Here is a 26,515-nt window from a genome sequence, read left to right on the forward strand (position 1 = left end):
TAGGTGTTCTGTTTGCTTTTTAAAAATATATCATTAAAGGGCAAAAAAGAAAACAAATTTGGGTGATTTTTTATTACAGCTCGTTTACAGTTTTTAAAGCTCATTAATCAATATCAAAAAGAAAATGCACTGGTTTCTTCTTACTTTCGTTTGTATTTCCTTTTAAGCTACATGCTGGTTAAACTTCACTCAACTGAAAAAGCAAGGCCACACCGCCCTCTAGTGGGAAAGTCATTGTTTTTCTGCGTAGTATGTGGGAAATTTGACGTCGGGAGAATGAAGAAAATGATGGTAATGGTAATGGTAAATGGCCTGCATTTGTATAGCGCTTTTCTAGTCCATAGGACCCCAAAGCCCTTTACACTACATTCAGTCATTCACCCATTCACACATGATGGACATATTATCAAGGAGACTTGTCGTCAATCCTGATATTTGTATAAATACGTAATTATATAAGTGGTGTCCGTGGGGCCCTTTCCCAAAAGAAAAATAATGTAATTTATTATTATTTCAACCTCTAATTCACTGCCATTATCTCATTTTCTCTGAAGATCCTATCACCTGACACATTTTCCATGACTTCACATTATCGTGTGAAAGACAATGTTTACAACATGGTAGTGTGAACTGTTATAATGTAAGCTTGGAGACGGTGGCACTGATAAAAAGAGAAGAGGTGGACTTGGAGGTGGCAATCTGACACACAGCCAGCCGTCCACATCAAACAGAATATCAGGGAGGTTATCTATGTTTCTGAAAATGACCTTCCATGACAACTGAGTAAGATTGTTTTAAAGATTATTGTATGAGTATTGTAAAATTTCTTTGAGTGTTGAAATATCGGTGAGAAATAAAACAAGTAATATATATAAAAACGTGTAAACATGCATGGAAATGCAATATTTAAGGCAAAAACAGAGTGTGTATAATTCTAACAAGCTTAAAAGTCAGTATTTTATTCATGAACTCTCTTAGCCAGACTTTCTACTAATTTCTTTAAATGGTCTTCAGGATTAGTTCTCCATGCTTCTCGCAGGACATTCAAAGCTCTTCCTTGGATATTGGCTCTCTTCTGCTCTGTTCTCTGTCCCACACAGCTTCAATAATGTTCAGGCTTGGGCTTTGGGGAGACCAATCCATGACTGATGTGTGTACCATTGTGTGTTTTTCCATCCATGTATGCTTTTACTGCAATGGCAGTGCATTTGGAATCATGTTGAAAAATTAAACCTCTCTTGAAACCTAGTCATCTTCTTTTTTATTTGCATGGCTAGAGACATAAGGAGAATACATTTTTGGACAACTCAACTGATTTAACTTCTATTCTTAGGAAGCCAGCTTGCATCTTCTTCTTTCAGCGGCTCCCTTTAGGGGTTGCCACAGCAGATCATCTGCCTCTATCTCGCCCTGTCCCATCCTCTTCTGTCACACCAACCCTCTGAATGTCCTAGAATACCAGCTTGTATATTAGGTACAAGAAAATGTGTCTTATACTTAAAAGTATAAGAACTAAATCACCAGTTCTGAATAAATCAGCTTGTTTCACACAGTAGATAAAACAGAGGGATGTTTGTTTCAAAAATGTAATGACTTATGAAGTGAAAAAGACCGGTGCACTGTCTTACTGGGGCACAAATGATATTTTCCTGCTATGGCAAATGAAAATGACGGTTGCAGATACCTCACAATCCTTACTGTTGCGTGTCATGTGTTCCAGTTTTGACTGTATTTAAAACATGTAAGGCACAAAAGAATTACTGTGATATTTCCATCGTAAGATGCAATAAAGCTTACTGCTGGATCATGCTGGAGCTTACTTTTAATACCAAACCTTATATTGTGTTGCAAAGTCCATTTTACACATTGGGAACATATAAAAGCAGAACAGTCACACCTCAGCGTCAATTTAGTAGCTTGTTTGTGGCTATTACAGATGTTTTTAAAGACGACAAAAGCAAGATAGAAGTGTCTTGGCTGACAGATCTTTTACTTGTCTGTTACTGTTACTTAAGCGCTGCCCTAATACAGTCAGTATGACCTCCACTATGCACTATGCAATATGCTTATCTGGCACCCTGTGTGTGAAAAAACCCCTGCAAGAAATATAATGAATGCTGTCTTTTATCACATTTGGCAGATCAAAGGTACTCAGAAGGCTCAGTTTTAATTTGCTTCCATAGGGGTTTAACTCATTAGTCAGCATTAAAAGTTTTTGCATACTTATTCAAACAACTGTCTATCAACCAAACATGTGACTCTATTCATTCTATAAGAAGCCTGTGTAATATTAAAAAAAATAATGCATCTTATTCTGTAAAATATTTTGCTTTATCATCTAGTTGGTAATAAATGTCATTACAAAGAGAATGCATGCTTATAACATCAGAATCACAATATGGTTTACTGAGGTGATCTCATACTCATGTCTTCCAGGTTTTTTTTTTTTTCTGTCATTACTTGAAGAAATAAAGAATGTCCACTGAGACTCTCGCTGTCTATCAACGTTCTCGGTGAGCAGCTTGAAATATTTCAGCATCCAGGATGTCAGCGCTCCAGGGCAGAGCAGTCAAAGGCTGTGAACACCAAGTCCTATGAAAACAAAACACACCATGGGACACCGGTGAGGGAAGTGTGAACATTTTAGCAGTGACTTGTTTTTCACTTGATAAATAATGTTTGTATATGCTTTATGTAAGCCACAGCAGAAGGTTACCTTTCTCTCTAATGTAAGTGAATTTACTCTGACCCTTCTCTGAGGCATTGTGGCCTCGGCTAGACGGGCAGATCAGTCATGTCAGGACACCAGTAGCAGACCCAGATGGGTCTGACAGCACAGATCAGGTGAGTGGGATCAAATGCTCACAGAGCACAGAAGGTTATTCATAATCTGCATCATAAACCCTGCTTAATCCTGCGAAATCACCAAGTGAGTGACCCAGTAAACAGCAGTTAGTTTGAATGCATCTCATCACTGTTAGCCTGTTTTCAGTTTATGAAACTATATCAGGTGCATGGGTGAGTTAAAACGCAGCTCAGTGACTACATATTCAATAAAAATCTGGTTTGATCAGAGCTATACGTTTGATCTTAACTATGAATTGTAATTTACTTTATGACGTTTCTAGAGTTTCCAGGCAAAAATGCACTACACCACACTTAAGTCCCACAAGATGGGATGTTAATATCTGATATATGATTGAGTATGGCACAGTTTACACTTATTTAGACAGCTTGTCTTGTCTTACCCCGTGGCATCTCTCTGACATGATGATGAAGAGCTGTCGCATAGTGACACCCAGCTTCCTTACGTCTCTGGTGTAAGCACAGCGGCGCTGTCGCAGGCCCTCCACCATTTGGAGGTAGGTGCTCATTTTGTACATCACACAACCATTCTGTCATGAGTAACAATTAGTGTCCCTGCGCATGATTTACTGCAGCTAAAGTTTGGAGTCAAAATACCACATAAGTGAGCGTCAAAAATGCAGGGACGGCCAGATTACTCAAAACAATGTGTGTAGATCATCGACAGAACGGAGAGCGCAGAAAACATTTTCTTTTCGGAATGTTATATGGCAAAAATCATGCCATTTTATTATTCTTTTTTAATAATAAAGACATACTTACATGAACATCAATGTAGAGATTTGGCATGTGTGCCATGCAGTAACTCTGGATGAAAAGAATGACAGCTATCAAGTCTCACAGATTTTACAACCTTTCCTGACTTTCCATGATTTCTTTGAAATTATGTTTCTCGTGTCACTAAAGCCAGCTGAAATAATATACAATTATGTATGTAAAGTACAGAATCTTTATTATTTACAAGTTTTTAAACAGTTAGAATAGTTATAAAATACCACTTAAGTGTAAAGTAAAATAAAAAATTACCAAGCTGACTTACAGTCTCTGGGTCCCTTTTCAAATCTGCTGCCCACTGGGTGAGGTCCCGGGCCATGCTCAGCACCTTAGTATAGCATGTTGGAGGGTAGAAAGGGTAGCTCAATATCAGCGGCATCAAAGATGAGATAAACAACACGTGTTTAAAGATCGCCATGACTCACTGACACCTTGTGTACCAGCAGAGCTTTGGTTTGGTTGTGTGACCAACGCTCACATGGAGCCACGTATGCATCTGGATGGATTTTAACACACCCTTTGTTTACTCCAAAATAACTGTGAAGGAATGACAGGGGAAGATCCTTTGTGATGCAATAACGCAGATTTGCATGCATTGTGTGCATTTGAGTTCAGCATCGATTCTCCTCTTCTAATGGATACAAATTTAAAATAAAGTAAAAGATACAACTTTGAAGTTGTATCTGCATTACTGCTCAGTAGCTAGAAAATATTTTTTTTTATTGTTATATATGAATCTTTAGAAACAGTGTTTTTTTTCACTGACAGTGATAACTGTTGGGAAATGAACTACAGATTCTGATTATGTGTAGCATTTGGTAAGTGTTCTCTCCACCACAGATGATACATTTTCATACACTTTTTTATGTCAACAATTTTTATTTGTATAATACATACAAACTGTGAAGCTAACTGCACACTATGAATTTTCCAACTCAGCACAGAGTACTTTTCGCATTAAATTGGCGCATGTCTTAGTCTGTATATATGTTTTTAATATCTTCTATGCAGGAGGAGAGGAGTCCAGATAGTTTAGATGTTGAATATCCCAATGAAGGCATTGAATTAGTTTTCCATTAATGGCTGGAGCATCAGCTTCACAATGATTTTTACTAATTGCCTCATCAGAACTAAACTAAAATACCAAATAAACAAATGAATAAGTAAAGAAGAAACATAGCAAACTCTTCTTTAACAAGCTAATGTAAGAGCTAGTGATGGACTTAAAAAATCACTATATATTACTGGTTAATTTAGAAAAAAAAGCATTTGTTTATGAATATGGGAACAAGTGGTTGTTAATGTCATGTGTGGTCATACCAAATAGCTTCACTGCAACAACTATCAATTTTCAAAATGTAAAGCAGATGAGTTGTACACTTTTTTTAAAGCTGGCATTTTCTCCCCCCCCTTTCTCACTGTCCCTCTCCCCTTCTGTTTTTCCTTTCCTTCCTCTTTCTTTCTCCCTTTCCTATCTCTCACTCATGTCTGTCCCGTCTGTAACATCTGAAAATAAAATATAATAAATAATAAAAACAAAGATCGACCAAATGGACCAATACGGCAATGCCACGATGATCCATTTGGCAAAGTAAATCCATTGGGTATCCTTGTTGGTCTTCAGACAACAATTCTGATGGCTAAAGAACCAAATGGGACAGGCGGAAAAAAAAAAAAAAAAAAAAGCTGGCATATAGCAGTTACTTAGCCTAGCCTTGCCAACTACCCTTGCTGTATAAAGTTTGACTGCAGTTAGGCAACAATCTCATTTTTATCCATTAGATGGGGCTAATTTCACAGACTTGTAGGCTCTATAGTTTCTGCATAAAAGTTCTGCAAAAAAAAAAAAAAATCACCACTCCTCTATTCAAATCTGTATCCAGTATAAATGGGCATAACAATGACAGCTTCCCTTTTCCAAATAAAAATCTCCCATTTTCACTTACAAAACTGGGAAAACAGGGACGCATTTTATGACCTCAGGCATGTTATGTAGCTTGACTTCATCTCTGCCCCTGTGTGATCTGAGCCTGCCGTTATTCATCACATCTAAAAAACATGTAAACTTCCCAATGCTGTCAAATGCCCAATAAGGGACTGGCCTGGTTTTGAATGATATCTGCTCCCACTTCATAGCGTGGGGCGATCTTGTCAGTAAGATGGATGACCAACTCTGAGCATCTTAGCATGACGGGCATAAAGAGGAAGTGCAATGTAAGCATGTCTTGCATGCCCCAGTCCCACTACTCAGCCATTCTCCTCTCGACCTTGGCTTGCTCAATTAGCAGGGGGAGGCAGGAAATAGTGCAGTCCTGACTATGGATGGATGTGTTTTACAGTTAGTAGTTAATGGCTGCAAATGTTAATATATAATCAGTGGCTGCACTAAAGAACTATGGCCAAAAGGAAATCCAACTGCATTGCAGTAAGCAACATACTTCACATATTTAATGAAGATCATCATCTACATCATCATGTATAGGTAAAGATGTAGGTCTCTGCATAATTATATATTATAAAATGTGGAAAGACTGTCACTACCTATGTGTCTGTTCTCACAGGTAGGCAATAAGAAAACTTATAATGCTTTTGACTATTCAAGAATATGAACTCTGTATTGATAGCTGGCATGAAACAATACAATAAAGTACACTAAGATCTGCACAGACTCAGAATGGAACACTAGAGGGACATTATAGATGGAGAATTATGGACGCTAATTACTATTTCCATATAATTTTAAAAGCTATTATGGTGCAGCAGGCTCAGCTGGACTATAAAGAGACTTTCACCTGGGGCACCTGGTGGAAACAGTTCTGGTGCTAAGAAGTGGTTACAACTTCTTGTCAACACAGTATGAACACTGACTCCATGGTGGCAACTATAGGGAAATGAGCAATATGAGGCAATTTCAAAGTGATGGTCTATACAGTAAGAGAAGATCAGCATTGGGTGATTGGGGGGGGGGGACTGAATGGGAAATCTGATTTTTCTCAATGTGGAATTTCACTAGAGAAGTATTAATGACTAAGGATTCGTGGAAAAAAACCGAGGGAAACCTCAGCCCCCACTACAGCAGCCCACGAAACGTGCCTCTCCCAAGGCGCACGCGGGTGGCCAGCTCTTGAACAGGAGGTCAGCCGCTCATCAGTGTAAGCAGCCCAGTAGCAGCAACCCCCCCCCCCCCCCCCCGCCAAAATATCTGTGTTTCGTCGGCTCTGTCGTCTGTCCTGTTGTCCTCCAGAAGCACAGCGCAGGATTTCGCATTGTCGGCACATCCCGCAAGTCACGTCTTCCCGTGTGGTACCATTTGTTTCCCGTGGCAGATGTCCCGGTGCGTCGTCGTCCGAACACGGGACTACAAGTGATGCTTTGAGCAGCACTGTTGCTCTTCACCTCTCTGCAGCAAAGCGGACTAGAAATGGTCCTATGCTCAACTAAGGTAGGTAGGTGCCCACGGCTGTCCTGCATGGAAGCGTGGGGATACTTTATATTCAGCGCATGCTTTCCTATTTGATCAGATAAGGGCTCCCGGCACAATGTCCTCTGCGGGGTGCTCAGCACTGCGGCTTCCCGCACTACTTTTTTGAATATTTCATATTTACCCAAGAGGGACATTCACCTTCGCGGTGGTGACCTTATCACGCAGTCTCAGGATGACATTCATTAACGGGCTTCCCCAAAGGACTGCATGCAGGCAGTTTACCTACATATCACATTTTAGACCCTCGTTCTTCCTGAAGATACTGACAGGCACTAAAGCGTGACATTAAAGGATTTAATGGAAAACCACTGAAATATGATACGATGTGTTAGGAAATTATCATGCCATTTAATCACTTCAAGTCACTTCTTTGCAACTCATAATTGCATTGTGCATAACTGTTCTGTAAAAACTGAATTTTTCTTTTCTTTTCTTTCTGGAAAAAAAAAATAGAGAAACTTTTGAAATCTCCTGTCCTAAAAAGGCATCTGAATGGCTTCCATTCACAGTACATAACACCACCCTAAATCAAGCCTGCAGCTTTTTTGCTCTTAATGGAAAAAACCTTACCATTCATCACACTTGCACTGTTCTGTGGGATGTGCTTATGATTAAAATATATAAATTCAATTATTGATAAATGATGGGAAAAGTAAAGGAGGAAGGAATGAAGGGGTAGGAAGTGGAAAAGAGATCTGGATATGTAAGAAATGCAAATAGCAGTTATTTTTTTTACCTCTTTCACTAACTAAGTAAATTTCCTAATCAAGCCTCAGTGAGTTGTTTATGTACTGCTGCTATTAAAGTTTGTTTATTGGTATCTTTAAAGTCTGCTGCCTCTTCCCCCTCTTCCTCTCTGTCCCGCCTTCTCTCACTCCGATGGCGGTGTCATGTTTGCCTGCCTTCCTGCACAGGTTAGACTCTCAGTCATCAGAGGGTCAGAGGCAGAGGCACATCACCCACCCGCCTCCTGGCTTGGACGAGCTGCCCGTCTGCCTGCAGTCGCCTGAACAGCAGCGAAGACAGACAGGGAACGTACGCTGTAGTTGTGCTGCCTGTGTGTGTCTGTGTGTTTATGTGTGCGTGTCAGCACTTCAGTGCCTTTAGTGTTTTCCCCAAGTCCTTCACTCTCTGTGGGCGCGTGTATGGATCCAGTGATGTGTGGTTGTGTCGAGGTGGGCAGTTAAGAGGAAGACGGGACCTATTCAAGTCAGCAAAACGCAATCGAGCACGTGAGGCTGTCTGTGTGTATGTGTGTGTGTTTGGGGCCAGTTGTTGACCAGGCTATGAGTGAGTCTCAGAGGGAGAGCTGTTCGGTGCTGAGTTGAGTTGAGCACAACAGGAAAAATCCACAAGAGAAGCAACCATGGGGCTTGGCCAGTCCAGCAAGGCTCCAGTCACAGAAGACACAGATGAGGGTGAGTATTAAACCTTTAAAATAGTTCTTGTTTCACTTCTTTTCTACTTTTAGTGTCTTTACTTTGAGATTAACATCTAAACGAAACCAAAGACAGCAAAGGATGGGAGCAGGATTCACCACCACTGAGTGATTGGCTTAACCCGTCTTTTCTTCAGCTTTTTTTGATGTGCAAAGATGTTTCCATCCTCTTTCCAAGATTAAGAGCACTTACAGTTAATGCATAGAAGTGTAACATGCTGATTAGGTCTGCAGCCACTCCTCATCAGTAAGGAAAAAGAGGAATACCTCTTGATATACAACTGTTTAGCTTTAATATGACCACAACAGTGTATATATTTTTTGCAAATATTCTTATAGTTAGGCGTACAGGAGAGAAAAACAAAAGCTGTTTACTGAATGCCAAAGACATTCATCAAAACTCATCTGTTTTTTTCTTTAATTCTTTATTCTTTACATCTATCATTATTGATCACCCAAGTCTTGCATGGTTAGGAATTGTTTTTCTTTTTCAGGCTGATTGCAGTCAAGGGAGCCTTTGATAGGACTAGTACTTTAACTCGGAAGCTCCTGGTTTGAATAAATTTTCTTTTTCTTTGTGTCCTGAGTAGATAATAGTCTGTGATGTTATTGATCTGAGTCAGTCTCGGAAATTAATTCCACTCTGGCGGAACCCCAAGGCCTTCAAAAAAGTCTGTGTTACATGAGTCAGTAATTTAGTCAGAAGTGGAGTGGTTTTTCCAGGTTTTCTTACCTTCTTCTCTATATCCAGTATATCAGGTGATGTGATATATTTGTGTCTTTTTATAAAGTTGCAGACTAAGGCTGCATTTAGCCAAAGGTTTAAGCCAGGGCAGGATGCTACTCTACTCTCCTAATTATCATTAGAATTTTAGAAACATAGCTATTATGCGACCAACCAGAGTCCGATTTTTTACTCTGGCCCACACTCTCTAATGAAATCTGTTGTTTTCTCTTTTTCAATCGAGGCAACCTTTATCAAAGATCAAGTAATTATTCATGGTTAACCCTGATGCTTAGTCATCTCGTGTGCTATTCTGGAAATGTCATTCATATCGGAGCTCCTCTGAACTCTCGAGTTAATGCCATAGTGTACCTTCTTTGACACTTCTCTTTCTCACAAATAAAGCGTGGGTTATGAAGCGCCTTGAGGCGACTTTTGTTGTGATTTGGCGCTATATAAATAAAATTGAATTGAATTGAATTGATTTCACTGAGAGAGGGTGAATATAAAACACATTGTTGAGAAACATTGTTTTGATTTTTTTTAATAGCCCTGCATCCTCGAAAAAAAGTCATCCCGTCACTGATGAAAGTCCCGTGAGCGACAGGAAGAGATAGGTGTCCCTTACTTTACTTTTGTATCCCCTCATTGCTCTATACTGTCTAGATTACCTAAGATACCTGAAACCCAGTGTAATTAGGGGAACAAGGGGGATACTAAAGAAGGCGAGGAAAGATTATTGGAGAGACAGAAAAGTGAGAGACTGCTCCACATACAATGGTACAAGTTGGGTTTTTTTGGGGGTTTTTTTTGCATGGCTTAAAGGTAGGGCAAGCACGACTTCCAAAATTATTCAACCTCCTAACCTGCCAAGAATCTCCACTTCTAATCTTTTCTTTTGACAATTGTTGGTGGTCCGCATGTTAATAATGTGCTCGCTGCTTTGAGTAGCAATAAAGATGCAAATTGAAGTATCGCTTCATGCTTCAGAAGCGTCAAAGGTCACTGTGAGGTGATACCAGTCGCAAACCAGTTTGTTTGTAAAGTCAACATTTATAAATGGTCATATTTCAAAATCTTAGACTATCATTGTGTGTCAGATAAAAAAAATAATGTGTTGATTCTCTATACATTACACCTGTATATAAAGAGATAAATGATTTCTCGTTTATTCTGTTGTTAGCCATAAGGGAGCTAACAGTAGTTTGGAGCTTCTAACACTGCCAACAAATATCAGGCCCAAGGCTTCCTGTTGTGTCTGTTGCCACTGTTTGCACATGCAGCTAATTTACATTTAAAAACCTATTAAAAAACTAAATAGTTGCTAGATAACAGCCGATCGTTTCAAAAGTGCACTTAAATAGATGCAATCTGTTGTTTGCTCTCAGTTCATGCAGCTGAAGCCTGGTCAAACATGATTGGTCAGTGCAGCCCAGACTGCAAACGGAAACCAGAAACCTTCTACTTATCTACAGGTTATTTATACTCACATGCAGAGATTTATGGAGATTAGTAACTGACACAAATGAATGTGAGATTGCGCGCTTAAGCTAAATACGCAGCTATGCAAATATAGATATATTTCAGTTTGTGCCATTTTCATGTGCATCCCCTTTCTTTTTCCACACTCAACCGCAAATGCATTTAAAGCAATAGTAAGAAAACGTAGAAAAAAATAGACATAAACTAAACACAAACATTTTTTAAATGTATTTGTTGCTCATTGATAAATCCGACCCTGTAATCAATTTATCTGTGGAATAATCTGTTTTCTGGGCTGGCGTCAGTGCATATTTTCTAGCTTACACTCAACCCATATTAGGTGATTTACACAGAGGTGTGTGCATGAAGGTGAACTCTGTCAAGACACGTTTATCTCCCCTGGGGAATGATGGGTGTGCTTCATGTGTCCCTTATGACACGTGCACGTGCTACCTTGTGCAATAGTATATTGATGAGTCCTGTTTACACCTTCCCGTACTTTAGTGAGATTAGAGCAGACTGACGAGCTGATTCTGTTTCAGTTGTCAGAGCAACTGTTCTAGAAAAGGATGATATTTGAAATGTTCCCAGCCTGGGCACACTCGGACCGAGTAAGAAAGAGTACGTACCAGTCATGCTGAGAGTGTGAGAGACTGTGCGAGGCTCAAACTGACCAAGCGTGATTATTTCAATCCAAACTGATAAGCACATGTCAGTCAGATTCAAATTGACTAGCAGATGAGTGCCAGAGTCAGTCACATGACTTCCTCAGCTAGTTTAAGTCATGGAAACGCTGTCAATTTGCCAATTCCACTCATATGCAGACTTGAATCATTACATGCTCTGTTACTCATGTGTCCATCACATTAAACCATTCAAAGCACTGCTAGTAAATTATGAGTCTCCACCTTGCTCTCACAGCCTCTCTTTCTGTGTCTGCCTTTGTCTCTATCGCTCAATCTCTTGCTCTCTCTGTAGTCTGTCTGCTTCCAACCACGATCACAGCTGTCTTTATAAAAAAATAAATAAAAAAATAAACAAAAAGCATAAGCTCAGCAGAAAAAAATGACTATGTTTACTAAAAGTGTGGCTCTATATGATGAGTTCATGCAAGTGCATCAGTATATTGGCTGCTACAAGCATGCATGTGCATCACAAAGCAGACCTCATATGGAATAGGTTGTGTAAACACTCCAGTGCCGATAGTGTGAGACGAGGATGTGCCAGATATACGTGACTAACAGAGCATAACATTAACTGTCACATCCAATACATCTAGTGACTGCAGGCTGAGTGAGTGCGTGTACGCACGGTACACTGCTGCAAAAGAGGCAGGTAATGTTTTAGGTCAGCGCTATATGTCAAAAAGCAAGCGTGTTTTTGATAATGATTGTGAATGCAGCCGATAATTCACGTGCGCGTGCCTCTTCCCTCTGTCTGTGTGTGAGTGTGTGACCACGCTCGCGCACAGACAGATGAGTGGAAAGAGTGGGCAGCAGCTGTTCCATCCTCGGGGAAACAGCGGAGAGGGAAAACCTTCTGTCCTGGTTGTCATGACAGCAAGAAACAAACATCCCCATCCGGTTCCAATTGGCGATAAATGTTGCTGATAAATGGATACTGAGATATGGAGTTAAGCTGCGGTTCAGGTTGCGTCTGTCTTTGTGTGTGGGTGAGACACAGGGAGCGAGGGAAGGACGCAAAAGCTGGCAGCAAAGAAGCAGAGCTACTGAAATGCTTAGGTTGTCTGAAATGGGTGTTTAGGAACAGACATCATATCAGACATCTTTGTGGCTGAAGGTTATTTCATTTCTCTGTCACATTAGAAACCTGCGACTTCTGGTTGCCCGGGAGACCTCCATCTGTTTCAGCATGACTGGTGCATTGTTCTAAAATGAGCTTAAAGCAAACCTCACAGTGAACCTACTGTAACTGGTGTGACACATGCAGGTTTTTGCATTTATAATACATCAGTGACCTAGTTTTAAAGGATGCACACTTGTAATTTCACTTCCTAAAGGTTTGTATCTGCCCCTAAGTTATTTGCAAGTAGTTCACTTTTAGTCCTCCAGGAGCAAATTCATGAAGCTTTCTCAAGCACAGTTCTTATCATGTTTACTAGCCCACCTATCATGAAAACAACAAAACAGAAATGCTTTAGAAATCTGCCAAAAACAAGCTTTGAATTTTTTTTTATAAAACAACAAATTTGGAAAATTCTGGATAACTACAAATATATTTTAGTATTAAAAATAACATTTTAATTTAAGAGTGTTCGCATACTTGTGGCTTAACCTTTACAGAAAAATAAAAAAAGTTATTTTGGTAATTGTCAATACTGTAAATTTAGGGTATAAACCTTACAGGTTGTGATCCAATGACTTTCATGAACACAGCTCTGTAACCGAGGATACAATGTCATGCCACGGACTCACTTTGATAGTGAATGAGTAAAAACAACACAGGTGTCTAACTCAGGTGTCTTAGCTGAAGAATTACTGGGGTGATTTAAAGAAATCCCCTGTCACAAATCTATAACACCATCTTGTTACAGTTACATACATAATATTTTAGGTCTTAATTTCTGTTTTAGTTTTGTGTTGATTCTAAGAAACTGTTTTTTTTCTCCTTGTTTATGCCAACAGTTAATTTCGACCATTTCCAGATCTTAAGGGCAATAGGAAAAGGGAGCTTCGGAAAGGTAAGTTTCTTTTCATAAGAAATTAGATGGAATATAAACCCAGATTAGCTGGAAACAACAGTAAAACACACACACACACACACACACACACACACACACACCTTGTTCTGGAGTTGCACTATCTGTCTTTGTTTTGTTTTCTAGCAATTTTTGCACACTTGCACTTTATGTTGTCCTGTGTTGATTGTCTGTTATATGTACCGCCATGGTCTTGGAGGAGCGTCTCGCTTCACTGTGGACTGTACCACTGCACATTATTGAAATGACAATAAAGCCACTTGACTTGACTTGACTCAACTTGACAATGCACACTTCCAGAAGACTGGTGTTGCTTAAGATGTCGCCCAGCCAATAATTTGAGAGAAAACTGCAACAACAAATATATAATGGAACTATAAAACTATCAATTTTATGGTTGGATTATTGAAATGTAAAAAATCTGTCACAAAATGAAAAAAAAAAAAGTTATTACATATAAAACTAAGTCTGTGTTTGTTGTGACAGCATGCAGGCAAACCTCTCAGGTTGTTCCTAAGTTCCATGTAATCCTAGAGCTGCAGCCACTGATTAATGTCATGGCTTATTAATTTGCTAATTTTCTACATTATTCACTGTGAAATTAATGGCCATTTTAATTCCCTAAAGCCAAAGTAGATGGATGTTTTTTGACCAATAGTCCATCCAGTTTACCGTCAGATTATCTGATAGAATCTGCACAATGTAGAGGCTGAAATGAGGAAAATTTGATGTTTTGCTTACAAACTGATAATAAAACTAATAATGAATTCTCAGTATGGTCCCCATTTTTCTTTCAGCAAATCAACCACTTGTTTGAGTTCTGCACAGAGCACAGCATGTTGTCGTAAATAAAACCACACCCCGAGACGTGGTAAAAGTTTTAACAGCAGCACCATGTTAAGCCAAGTGCTGCATAGTAATTCACATCAGCACCTACAGTACATGTAAGCACATATAGAGATGCAGGCACTCCCATGCACATGCAATAACCTTCACACACAACAGAGACCCGCACAATATCGACACTGTGTCCAGTGACAGATAAGCAGTCTAATCACAGTAGATGGCAAGCTGTTCAATGGGAGGAGTGATGTGATCAGGGTTTGGCTGATTAACTGTGCCAGCTGGTCCGCAGATCACTCTCTTAGCAGCAATCACTGGCTTATTGACGCTTGTAGCTCAGACAAACATGACAACAAAAAAGTGTAGTGTTATTACAACTCTACATGTTAATAAAAATGCATGTGTTTCCCTGTTTGAGTCGTCATATACCGTCTGTATGCATTTGATACACAACAGCAGCTTTTCACATCGTACTGGGTTGTTATATTCCGCTGTTTCTTTTTGCTGGATCATATAATTAATGCTATTTATTTGAGAAAACTCATTAGAATTGCTACTGACACACACTAGCAATTCTAATGAGTGCTAACCTGATGTTTCCCATCTCTAAAATGCTAAATATGCTGGTGTGAAAAGTTAAACATCTTAAGAGGGGATTAAATTCTTGATCACTGGCTTAAAGACAAATCTTTTCCTCCCCAACTTTCCATCCAACCTTTTTTGGTAGACTGTGTTTCTGGTTATTGCAGAAGTGTTTCAAATGGTCCACCTCTTCCTTTGTTGGTGGAAAAAAAGTTTTTAGATAAGTATGGATGAATGATGGAAACATAAGTCATACTGTAAATTTGTTAGTCTGAGTATTTTTAAAAACAGAATGCTGTTTTTTGATTCATATCACAAATAATGAATTAATAATCAACAGGAATTTACCTTACGCCATGTTGTCACATGTGATCTTGTCACTTAAGGTCTGCATTGTGCAGAAGAAAGATACCAAGAAGATGTATGCCATGAAGTACATGAACAAGTTAAAATGCGTGGAGCGGAACGAAGTGAGGAACGTCCTCAAAGAACTCCAGATCATGCAGAACCTTGAACATCCTTTCCTGGTCAACTTTTGGTAAGTCATCATGCTGTAATAAGTGCAGTTGTGGTCAGAAGTTTGCATGCACTCATTATGGGCAATGTCATTGTAATAAGCATGCATCAGCATACATCCTTAATGACTTTGAACAATAAGAATTGGGCGCACAAGTTTAAATTCATTTTGGATTTTCTCTAAGTCACCTCGATACACTTTACTTTTATTACGTGATGCTTAAGGTTCTGCAGTGTCTTTTAACTTGTCAGGGCCGATTATAACTGGTAGTTGCTCTTTGCTAGCATAAAAAGGATTTGCTTGACAGCACTCATTGGATTGACCAATGCACAGAACAATGACAATGTCCAAGGAACTCAGTGAAGATTTATCTATATTTTATATTTAATCAAGTTGGGAAGGTATTTTAACTGGAGCTTTTTCCAAATGAGTGCCGATTCCAAGACTGAGCGCAGATGGGTGTTTCAACAGGACAATGATCTCAAATACACAAGTGGATAAAGCATTCTTATATTAAGCTTACAGACTTTTTCCAAAGCTCCGACCTGAACCCTGTTGAAAATTTGGGAATTATACTTAAAGCTGAGTCCATGCCAGGAACCTGAGCAGTTTAAATGCTGAAAGAATAGTGGTCAAATATCCAGGCAGAGTTCTGCCAGACACTTGTTGAAGGCTACCAAAACATCTAGTCAGGATGCAACATTCTAAAGGTGATCTAACCAAATAAGAGTGGAGGTGCGTGTATATATTTTGAGCCTGTATACATACTTTTGATCCAATGTGGATAAGAAAAATGATTTCAAACTCGTGCATCCAATTCGTCCTGCTTAAAGTCGGTAAAGATGCATGCTGTACAATCATTCCACCCTGGTAGAAGAACATTTCAAAGGCATCATTAAAAACCCCAAATTACCATGACATTCATGCCCATGATTAGTGGATATAAACTTCTGTAAACAACTGTATTTAGATGTTTGGTTGGGTCTTTCTTTCATTCTGTATGTGTGTCTGATAGATTCATGAATGCATGAATGAATCTTCCCAGGGTAATTTCTGTCAGAGATTTTGGGGACTCTGACAGAAATGTGTTGTTTTTTTTTTTAAATTCTGGCTCAGAGTGTATTGAATTTAGCACTAAGTGACTTTAGCAGAATACTGCTGAATTCATTAAATATGTACACAAAAGGCTGCTGTGAAATTATGAATGCTTTCCATTTCAGCAGCTGATCTCAAAGGCTTGTGTTTCACACTGGTTATTGCCATCAGCTATAAATGCCCCGTCGTTGGTTTAGTAATGCATTCCTTCTCACTTATTTATTTTATATGGTGACTGGATCCTATCAAATCAGTAAATGCGCAGACCCAATGAAAGAGTGTGATCAATTAAACAAAACAACAAAAACAAACCCTTTTTACACAGTCTTGGAGTGAGCCTGCAGATTCATCCAGAAAGCTGTTGACCACTGAAGAACAGCAAATGTATCTCCTCTCTTGGCAGCTTCCCACTTGCCTCACCGCATCTCGGTTTGAGGAAATCTTTTACTCGACAACTGTACAAGCTCATTCAAACTGGGAATGCTAATCTAGGATGACTCATCAGGTACCTTTAACCAGCCATTCGTCATAATATTGAGCACCAAGAATCGTACTGAAGATGCCTGATAAGTATAGCTTGTTAAGTTTTCTTCTGAAAGGCGTCATTAATTCTTGATAAGCACTCCCACACTGCAACGTTTGAAAGGAAGCCACCCTGGTCTTCTGTCAAGCTGAGAGGCAGAAAGATGTCTTTCCAAAGACGAAGAAAAACAGCAACAACACACACAGTCTGTTTTTTAAAGATTGAAAGATAGTTGTTTGTTCAGTTCTGTTACAATGATAGTGATGATTATTATTATTATCATTTCCTCTTACATATTTTTTTGATTTTAAGGTATGTCCTTCTGAACACTTGTGAGGTATCAGGTATTTTGATTTCTACTCTTTATCCATTGTGTCACTTTTATATAATTGATTGCTAGTTTGACAAAATTAATGCTTAATTTTTAATTACCTATATGATGGAAATAAAACCTACTTTGGTGAGAATGAATAACAAGTCATTTAAGCACATTTTTTCAAAAAAGGAGAGGAGGAGAGGATAGATGGACACATGAAAACACAGAAAAAGAAAAGAAGACACAGGCAGAGTGCAGTGCAGTCTGTGCAGTGTACGGACTCATCAGACAAACAATACCAGTGCTTGCTTTCTTGCTTGATTGCATGCTGTGTTGGATGAAAAAAAAAAAAAGGAAGTTAATGCTGTTGGCAGTGTAAGCCCCTCAGGGTGGGGGTGATATCCTCTAGAGATGTGCTTGGGTCAGCGCTATGCCCACTCTCTTTCTCTCCCTCTCTCCCTCCCTCTCTCTCTCTCTCTTTCATGTTGAGTTGGCATAAGTTATGATTGTCCTGAAGTAAGTGCTCAAGGTCAGAGAGAGGGAGAGATTACCTGCAAGCGTATGAACTGCACTGAGCCAGTTAGATGCAGAAAGCTGCCTCCTGGCTGTCCTCTCCTCTTCCTCTTTTCAGTCACCTCTTACGTGTCTTCTCTCACCTCTCCTATTTCACTCCCTCACCACCTGCTATACTTCCTTTTTGCTCCTCTTGCTGCCACTGCACTTGCGACTGGGCATTGCCTCAGAATGTCTGGAAACTGGGCAGCCAAACAGCAATGCATTTGAGAGACAGGAGTGAAAACAAAGCTATTTATGCCATGTTATGCATTTAAAATGTAAAAAGTATTGGTTTTGATCGCACCACAAACAGTAAAGCAGCCAGTTGGGCATGAAAGTCATACATTGTGGTGTCAACCACTCGTTGGCATTACAATCCTTTGACTAAAAGGGAAGGGATACTGTACAGTCTGAGAGCCAGAGCGGCCTCTGATGGCAGTTTAGTTGCTAAGAAGGGAGCTACTTCAATAACCTCCAGCAAACCACATTATGCTGCAAAATATGCAAGAAAATTGTTCCAGCTACAGGTGCAAACAACAAACTTGTTTCACCACTTGAGGCAAGAACACACACTAATGAGTACAATCAGCCTACGAAGGAGGAGATACTAGCACTAGTTATACTCCATATGACAGAAAGGGCAAACAGTAGGTGGAAAATACTGCTGTGGTTACGTGGTGGAAAAACAAGGCTTCAGGCAGCTGGTTAAAAAGCTCAAACTAAAATGTAACATCCCAGGCATAGATAATATTTTTCAGTTTTATTAAATGACAATATCGTGCAGACTCCTGAAGAGTTACAAGGTTAGGCTACTGTACTTTAGATATTGAAGTGTTTGTCGGTGATGTTACAATTCCTTAAAATTTCCAGGGAAACAGGCTAGGCCTTAGGCTGTGTCACTGGAGATAATGTTGTTGTTTCTCCTGCTGGCACCTCGTTTCAATTACGAACTGTGTCATCAGTGACAGAAGCTCATGGGAAAGAAGAAAGGAAAATGCTCTTCATTTACTTACACTTACACCTGTAAGTTGCCTGCATCAATAAAATGTTATTACAAATTTAATACCTTGATATAAAGTTTGACCTCTAATTGACATTGCTAAATTCTGGAACCAATACCTTCATGATATAACATGCCAATTATAAAAAAAATAGTTGTATAACAGTCAAAGGCAGAAAGAAAGAAGCACATTAGCAAAAGTCTGAGACATTGTGAAGTAAAAGCTTCATTTGCTTTAGGGAGTCCCTCTTTTGCATTATGTAATCTTACTAATGCACTAGATTTCTATGCAGAAAAAGGCATCATTCATCATTTCTCATTCATGTGCATCTTTGTTCTCAGAAGCCACGATGTCCTCCCACACACACACAGAAAAAGGCAAAAAAGAGGACTATTCATCTAAGAATCCTTATATAAAAGGTTCCGCAAACCAGACACATTGTATTCTGCAGAACTACAGTCTGCTTAGAAACAGGATGCATTTTAGAAGATTGGCACAACCAAAGAAAAGCCCAGCTCCAGACTCGAATATCACGATTACTGTAACGAGGCCTTCTTGAACGTCAGGTACAAACAGTATCCTTGTGTATCTGCGAAATTTGTGTGTGAAATCCTCAATTTACTTTTAACACTGCAGCCATCGCTGAATGCTTGAAGGCAACATGTCAGCACGTCAATTATTTGGTCTTCAGTCAAGGTGACCTGAATCAGAAAATATGATAATCAAACACGGTTGCTGATTCCCTGAAGACTCAAGCACACAAGTAGGAAAACCTGCTGATAAAAAAATGCAAAAAAAGTTAGTTGATTAATATTTTTATCATTTGCTAAATTATTGAAGTAGTATTTCTTATTGCTTGTTTAAGTGTAATAGTTTATATATTTGAGGGCAAGAATTTAGCAATGCACTTCTTTTTTTAGACGCAGACTGATGGAAGCTGTCAGTCACAGGGAGGTGTTGGAAGATTGGGTGGGAGGAAGGTCGGAGGGCTGTCGACATCGATCCGGCATGTCTCAGTCTGAGCGGTTGACTCTCTCTGCCAATTTCAAACAAGGTGTGGTGGTCAGATTAGGCGTGTGTGCATCTGTATAGTATTTATGTCTGATCACTATAATTGCATTACTCTGTGGTGAACAACAAAGTCCTGATTAGGCATTTTATCACTGAGATTCACTGGTGTGGTTGTTATGCTGCGGGCATTCAATAGATAAATGTTAATGAGCAAAAATCACTCAGCAGTTTAGAGGGAGTTTTAGTTCATTAACTTCACAAAAGGTGTATGGAAGATGGATTACTGCAAAGACCAAAAGTCTGTCGTAAGTGCTTCAATATTAAATTTAGTGTTAGAAATACAAGTGAGGCAGTGGCTATATTATTTTCCTTTTATTATTTAAGTATGTACTAGATGAGAGTTTCATTCAATACCGTATAGAAATTCAATTCAGTTTTATTTATATGGCTCTGATTCAACACAAAGTCATCTCAGGGCGCTTTATATTGTGATGAAAATACAAGGCCTTTGGAAACTGCAGCATATTCAGTATTATTTCATTAACTGTGTAGCCTTACATGTCATAACTGTTACCTTTGACAGAGGGAAAAGGGAGTCTTTTTGTAAGGACACGTTACCATTAGGTTGTGAGCCCCTGTGGTTTCTTCCATTACTAAAATGGCCCGGGGTGTCTTTGCTTCTAAAAGCTCCATGGCGGATGCTCTCCCATCGGACCGGCTGCCTGAAAGCCACCAAAGGGTCACATTGAAATGCATGTGTGGCACAGTAGAGCTAGGTACAGAAAGAAAGAATATTATGGAGGTGGGAGCGGTTAAAAGACAAGCTGAGGAAACAGAGAGAGCTAGCGCGCCACAGAGACACCAGGCTCGATGCCAGGAAAGCGAATGAAAAGTTTTTCACAGTTTCAACGTAATGCACAGGTGCTAATCTGCAGCCTGATGACTCTTGGCTTCTGTCAGCCCACAACTGTGGTTGAAGCATCAACAGCGTTATTTGCTTGTGGATGTCTGTTCTTTCTGCAGGTGCAACGGCAAATGGAGACGGGACTCCCATTACTGGCTGATTATTTTCCATTTCATTCTTGTACAGCTTTTCATCTTCATGCCATTATGTTGTTTATGTCATCCATTATTAACAAGTTTTGTGAAACTTTATCTGTCTAGCTGCTATTAATCTAGGATACAACAAAAAATGTGTTCAGAAAAGAAAAAGCAAACAACTACAGCTGTGATTGGACTACCACTTTTAAAAACAAGGTTATTTAGAAAGGGGGGTTCTCTAAGTTGCTAGGGTTGTTTTCGTTTACATACAGTGATCAGCGCAATGCACAGTTTTAATATGAGACAGCGTCAGTGGTAACTCAGGTAGCTTCTGTGACCCAGACTCTACCTGTGGCAAACAACATAATCAGTGCCATTTCTAATTCATTTTGACAGCAGTGGCAGCAGGTCACTAAAGACTTCATTCATATTCAACTGCCTTCCAAGTACCAGCTCCCCATGGTCAGAGAGCGACTGAGAGGGAGAGCACATTCACAAGCACCGTTTCTTTCTTTCTTTTTTGAAGAGAGTGCTGAAATAGCTGAATTATAGAGCTGTATTAATACTAAGTCAGTCGTCTCCAGATCAATGTTGATTATTATCAACTATCATTAAAAAACAAAATACTTAATGCACTCTAATCGCAGCGCAAAAACCACAACCATAAAAACAGATAGGTCTGTGTGAGTGTACGATGGTTTGTCTCTTTTATGTGGAAGTCTTTGGCAAGTCAGTCACTCCTCCATTTCCACCCCACCCCCCCCATCCCCACCCCCCATTTATGGCTAAGCCCTTTCAGTTTTTACCACCTTGTCTCTTTGACGGAAATCCTAGTGGGACAGGAAAACATGGAAACCTCAGCCAAGCGTGAGAGTTGGTTTTCTACTCGATTAAACTGGTTTCACGGACGGCTCTAGAGTGATATCGATTAACTTGATGGCCTCGCTGCCCTGAAGCCAACACAAAGTTGTGAACTCATCAAGTAGTTGAACAAGTAATACATTGAACTTTCATATTAACGTATGTGTTATTACAATACATCGTTATACTGACCATTGATAATCTACCAACCAACTGAACCCATCCCTCAAAAAACTCTTGTATTTCTTTTTTCCTTTAACAAATGACAGGAACATTTAAATCCTGTAATGCAGGTAAAGTGAGAGCGCCATCCACAGTTTGATTTTGAAACATTTAAAAAAAAATTATGCTCACACACTGCTTTATTAGATACACCTTAGTCCTTCTGTTACCTGCTTTAATTCTTCATGGCCTCGATTCTGGAAGGTGCCGGTAACATTGCTGCAGATTTTTAGCTGCACATCCATGATGCAAATCTCCTGCTCTACCACATCCCAAAGGTTCTCTGCTGGGTTGAGATCTGGTGACTGATGCCATATGAGTACAGTGAACTCATTGTAATGTTCAATATCCAGTTTGAGATGATTTGAGCTTTGAAACATGGTGCATTGCACTGCTAGACGCAACAGAAGATTAGCACACTGTGGTCATAAATGGAGGCACATGTTCACCAACAATATTCAGGTAGGCTGTGGTGTTTAAATGATGCTCAGTTGGTAGTAAGGGGGCTAAGCATTTATCCCCCACACCATAACCCCAATGCCAACATCCTGAATACAAGATACAAGGCAGCATGGATCAATGCTCTCATTTTGTTTTTATGCCAAATTCTGACACTGCTGTTCAAATGTTGAAGCAGAAACTAAGAATGACCAGAATATGCAACAATCTAATTTTCAGTTGTCCAGTTTTCCTTTGACGAGTAGTTATTTGAGTTATTGTTGCCTTCCTATCACCTCACTGCAATCTCATCCAGAGATCTATGCTCATTGGATATTTTCTCTTTTTTGGACCATTCTCTGTAAAACCCACAGATGGTTTTTCATGAAAATTCCAGTAGATCAGCAATTTCTGAAATACTCAGACTGGCCCATCTGGCACCAGCAGCCATGCCACATTCAAAGTTGCTTAAGTCACCTTTCTTCCCCATTCGCATGTTTGCTTTGAACTTTTGCAGGTGATCTTGACCATATCTGCATGCCTAAATGCATATGGTATCTGGCATGTAATTGGTAATTAATGAACTATTTGGATGTATAATGAATTAAATGCAAAGAATAGGAATGTCCAATATTTGTGACCCTTTTTTCTCATATTTGTATTTTAGCCTATTAAAATATACCTAAATCGACACAAACAGAAATCCATAAGATTGGCTCATGATATCTCTAGTATACATGACATAAAATAAATAATTATTAAATAGTTAGTAGTAATGAATAAATTAGCAAGAAGCACATTTAATTCAGATGTAAAGATCAATTCCCCTGTCTTAAAAAAAGTTGCTGAACTCAGCACATTAGAAGAAATCATCTCTTTGTATACATATTAAACAAGTAACTCCTTTTCTTGTTTTGTGGCCAAGAAAAATGAGCAATTAATGTCCCGTTTGTGTCTCCTAAATACTTGTGACAGAGTCCTGTTGTATTCTTTACCTCCTTAAATTGGCTCAGTTAGAGGTATTTACACTCCATGTGTGTGTGACAGAAAGAGAAAAACACTAAGGTAGAATAAGAGAGAAGGGATGAGAGAAACAGGAGACCGCAAGAGAGCAAATGAGAAGCAAAGACAGTCAATCAAACGATTAGTAGATGGAGTAAAAATAGAGTCCATCCGACAATCACTAAAAGTTATCTGGCGCACACTTTAAACAAAAAAAGGCCTATTTTTCCTATCTTGGTTTGGAGTCTTTGGCAAGATTTTCAGATTTTCAGTCATCAGTATTTCACACATTTTCAGCATCGCATTTAAAAATTTGCATACTTGTTCCTGCTATTTAACTCCTTACAGTTTATTTTTCTATAATTCTTCTGTAATTGAGGTACGCAGTAACAGGATAGCACCTAGACTGGCATATCCAAATGTGTGGTTCATTAGTTCTTCACATATCTTTGTAAACAGAACTAGAGCAATATAATTAGCTAGAACATTTGTACTCTCCCTGAACACAGTTGGAGTTGTGTCATCCGAAAAAACTACAAATCCTGCATCAAAGTCAAGCAATGCAGAGAGTGTGGTGTTAATATGATGCGGGTTTGATGTGTGTCTCTTCCTTCTGTGCCAGACTTAAGCGTCATATCGTTTTCCAACTCACTCTTCCTTTCTTTCATCTTTATGCACACACACAAGCATACATGCCAAACCACTCTGTCACTCTAGTTATATCTGCTGAAACTTTTCTTTTCCTGAATAAAATCTTGGTAGACTCCTGTTAAAGGTCCTCTTTTCTGAATACATTTTTATTCTCATTGTCCCAGCACAGCTTTTGTACAATGCGTCATTATTCATTATGACCAGTTTTATTCTTCATCGCAACCTGAACTCTGTTAGACAAGCTTCTCTGTAATTTCTTTAAGACATCATTCTTTAGAGTTTTTGAAGGACTTTCAAAGTACTTCTTTGACGTTTGGGTGCCTTTTGTTCTATTCTGTGCCGAGATGACCCCCCACATTATTGAAGTCCAGGCTCTAGGGAGACCAATCCATGACTGATTGCGTTCCATTGTGTGTTTTTCCATCCAGCTATGCTTTTACTACATTGGCAATTTGTTTGACATCGTTGTTATGCTGAAAAATGAAGCTGTTAACAAAGAGATACTTTCCAGATGACATTATTGTTGGATTAAAATCTGATGCGTTTCTGCCTTCGTAGTTCCATCAGTCTTAAAACTATGACAGAGCATCCACTGTGTTTTACAGATGGCTTTAAACACTTGCTGTTGTACCTCTTGCCAATTTCAAATATGGGTTTTTCACTCCATAAGAACTGTTGCACTGATTTTCACTAAAATTCTTCTGTAATATGATGTGTGTCAGCCTTTCCTACATCTACACACACTGAGACTTTCTGATGAGGCTTTTATTTTCTTATTCATAAGGACATGACTTCCAGATTCTGTTCATCTGCTGTAGATTTGTTTTGGCTTGACACATTTTTAAGGATATCTTGCACACCATACTGAGATATGACAGGTTTTTGGCATAGATCTCTTTTGGAATCACCTCGTTGGTGCAAAAATAACATATTTTGCCTGATTCAATGTAGTTGACTTTTGGGTAAATAGGATATCCTAAAGAGAGTCAGAAATAGGATTATCTTTAGGATAAATATTTATTGTTGCATATAAATATATGCATCTCCAGGATGTCCATGCCACAGATAGTATTTCCAAACTCGGAGGCTGCGGCAATCAGATGTTGAGTGGTCTCAGCATTATCTGAGCCGTAGTAGACAGTTTGGAGTCAGCTTAATCAATCTCCATCCATCCAGTTTAGAAAAGCTTCACCTTCAGGGTGTTCACCAATACAGCCAAAAAAAGACATCCTTGGTCATTACACTTTGACTTTTAGCCAAGATGATCCTTTTCTGCCGGCAATAACAGAAATACTCTTTTCAAAGATGCAACAATTTCAGCTGTAGGCTGTTTGCATCCGATTAAATCCACATTTCAATCGAGTGTAGCAGCAGATCTGATATTTTATGCAAGATATGAACGTGGAAATGTAGGACACTGTGTTGCCAACTGTATGCAGAACAAAACCCTAGGCGAGCTTTGGAAAAAAAAGCAGGCATCTGCGATTTTTTTTATACAATTTTTGCATAAATTAGTCGTGGGTGAGAAACTAATTAAGTCATTGTTTAAATGGAGTGAACAAAAAGTGCATCCCCGGTGAGAAGCTCAGCATGTAAAATCAATTATTTGTGCAACAGCTACTCAAAGTGCAACGCAGCGGACTTCTCGCTGAGACAGGCTGGCTGTGCATGCTGGAGCTTCAGGGATGAGCAGACTGATGACCGCAGTCACACTCAGCGCATTCTTCACAGATTAACACCAATACAGGACTATATATAGGCAAATATTAACTACCGTGTACTGTAAAAACTGTAAAAACTATGCAAAATTGAGCCCACGGAAAATTTAAGAGGAAACAAGAATAGTTAGCAAGCTATTCATGATACAATGTCATGTGGAGACAACTAAAAAGGCACATTTTTTATCCTTGCCATACAAGTGTAAGGATGATAGTGGCTCACATTATATTTTTAAATCGAGTGATGATGTACTTAAGTATATCTCAGGTGTATTTATATGTAATTTGAAGGCTTTGTGCAGCACTTTGGTCTTTATAAACGGAAGAAGATGGATGGATGGAATGATAGTTATTAAGACTGACTGACAGGTTATTATGATTAATAATTATGACCCAAACAAATAAGGTTGTAAAAGTAGACATTGTCCAATGTCTATTTTCTGTAAACTGTCATCTTAGAGGAGAATTTTGCATTTCAGCCTGGATTTTCCCATTGTTATTGTCATGGTTGGCTGTGTGGCAGGCAGGCAAGCAGGAGTGGTGGATCCAAAATGCAGGACTCAGACACAGAAGTTCAACTTAAAGCGCAGCTTTATTGCTGGGAAAACCTCTTACTAAACTAAACTCACCAAAGGACAAACAAAAACGCTGGT

At 39.2% G+C, this 26,515-nt stretch overlaps 2 protein-coding genes across 2 annotated transcripts in view; one reads left to right on the forward strand and one right to left on the reverse strand.

Annotated features, from left to right (window-relative positions):
- Positions 1-1,804: 1,804 nt before the first annotated feature.
- cytl1 (cytokine like 1) lies at positions 1,805-4,088 on the reverse strand. Its single transcript, XM_085287982.1, has 4 exons — positions 3,905-4,088; positions 3,628-3,672; positions 3,249-3,395; positions 1,805-2,592 (listed from the first exon to the last, which is right to left on the reverse strand). Exons 1-4 carry the CDS (start codon positions 4,055-4,057, stop codon positions 2,548-2,550), a joined length of 390 nt encoding a protein of 129 aa, XP_085144108.1. The 5' UTR covers positions 4,058-4,088; the 3' UTR covers positions 1,805-2,547.
- Positions 4,089-6,853: 2,765 nt separating this feature from the next.
- Positions 6,854-26,515, forward strand: part of stk32a (serine/threonine kinase 32A) — a 66,592-nt gene continuing 46,930 nt past the window's right edge. The window contains exons 1-4 of the mRNA XM_085289545.1: positions 6,854-7,081; positions 8,038-8,541; positions 13,413-13,468; positions 15,298-15,449. Coding sequence (XP_085145671.1) covers positions 8,490-8,541; positions 13,413-13,468; positions 15,298-15,449 — 260 coding nt within the window. The 5' untranslated portion in view covers positions 6,854-7,081; positions 8,038-8,489. The remainder of the gene's footprint in view (positions 7,082-8,037; positions 8,542-13,412; positions 13,469-15,297; positions 15,450-26,515) is intronic.

Source organism: Mchenga conophoros, linkage group LG10, assembly GCF_057382185.1.
Source record: "Mchenga conophoros isolate Kocher_MC1m ecotype Shallow Benthic linkage group LG10, M_conophoros_male_GT1.1, whole genome shotgun sequence".
NCBI lineage: Eukaryota > Metazoa > Chordata > Actinopteri > Cichliformes > Cichlidae > Mchenga > Mchenga conophoros.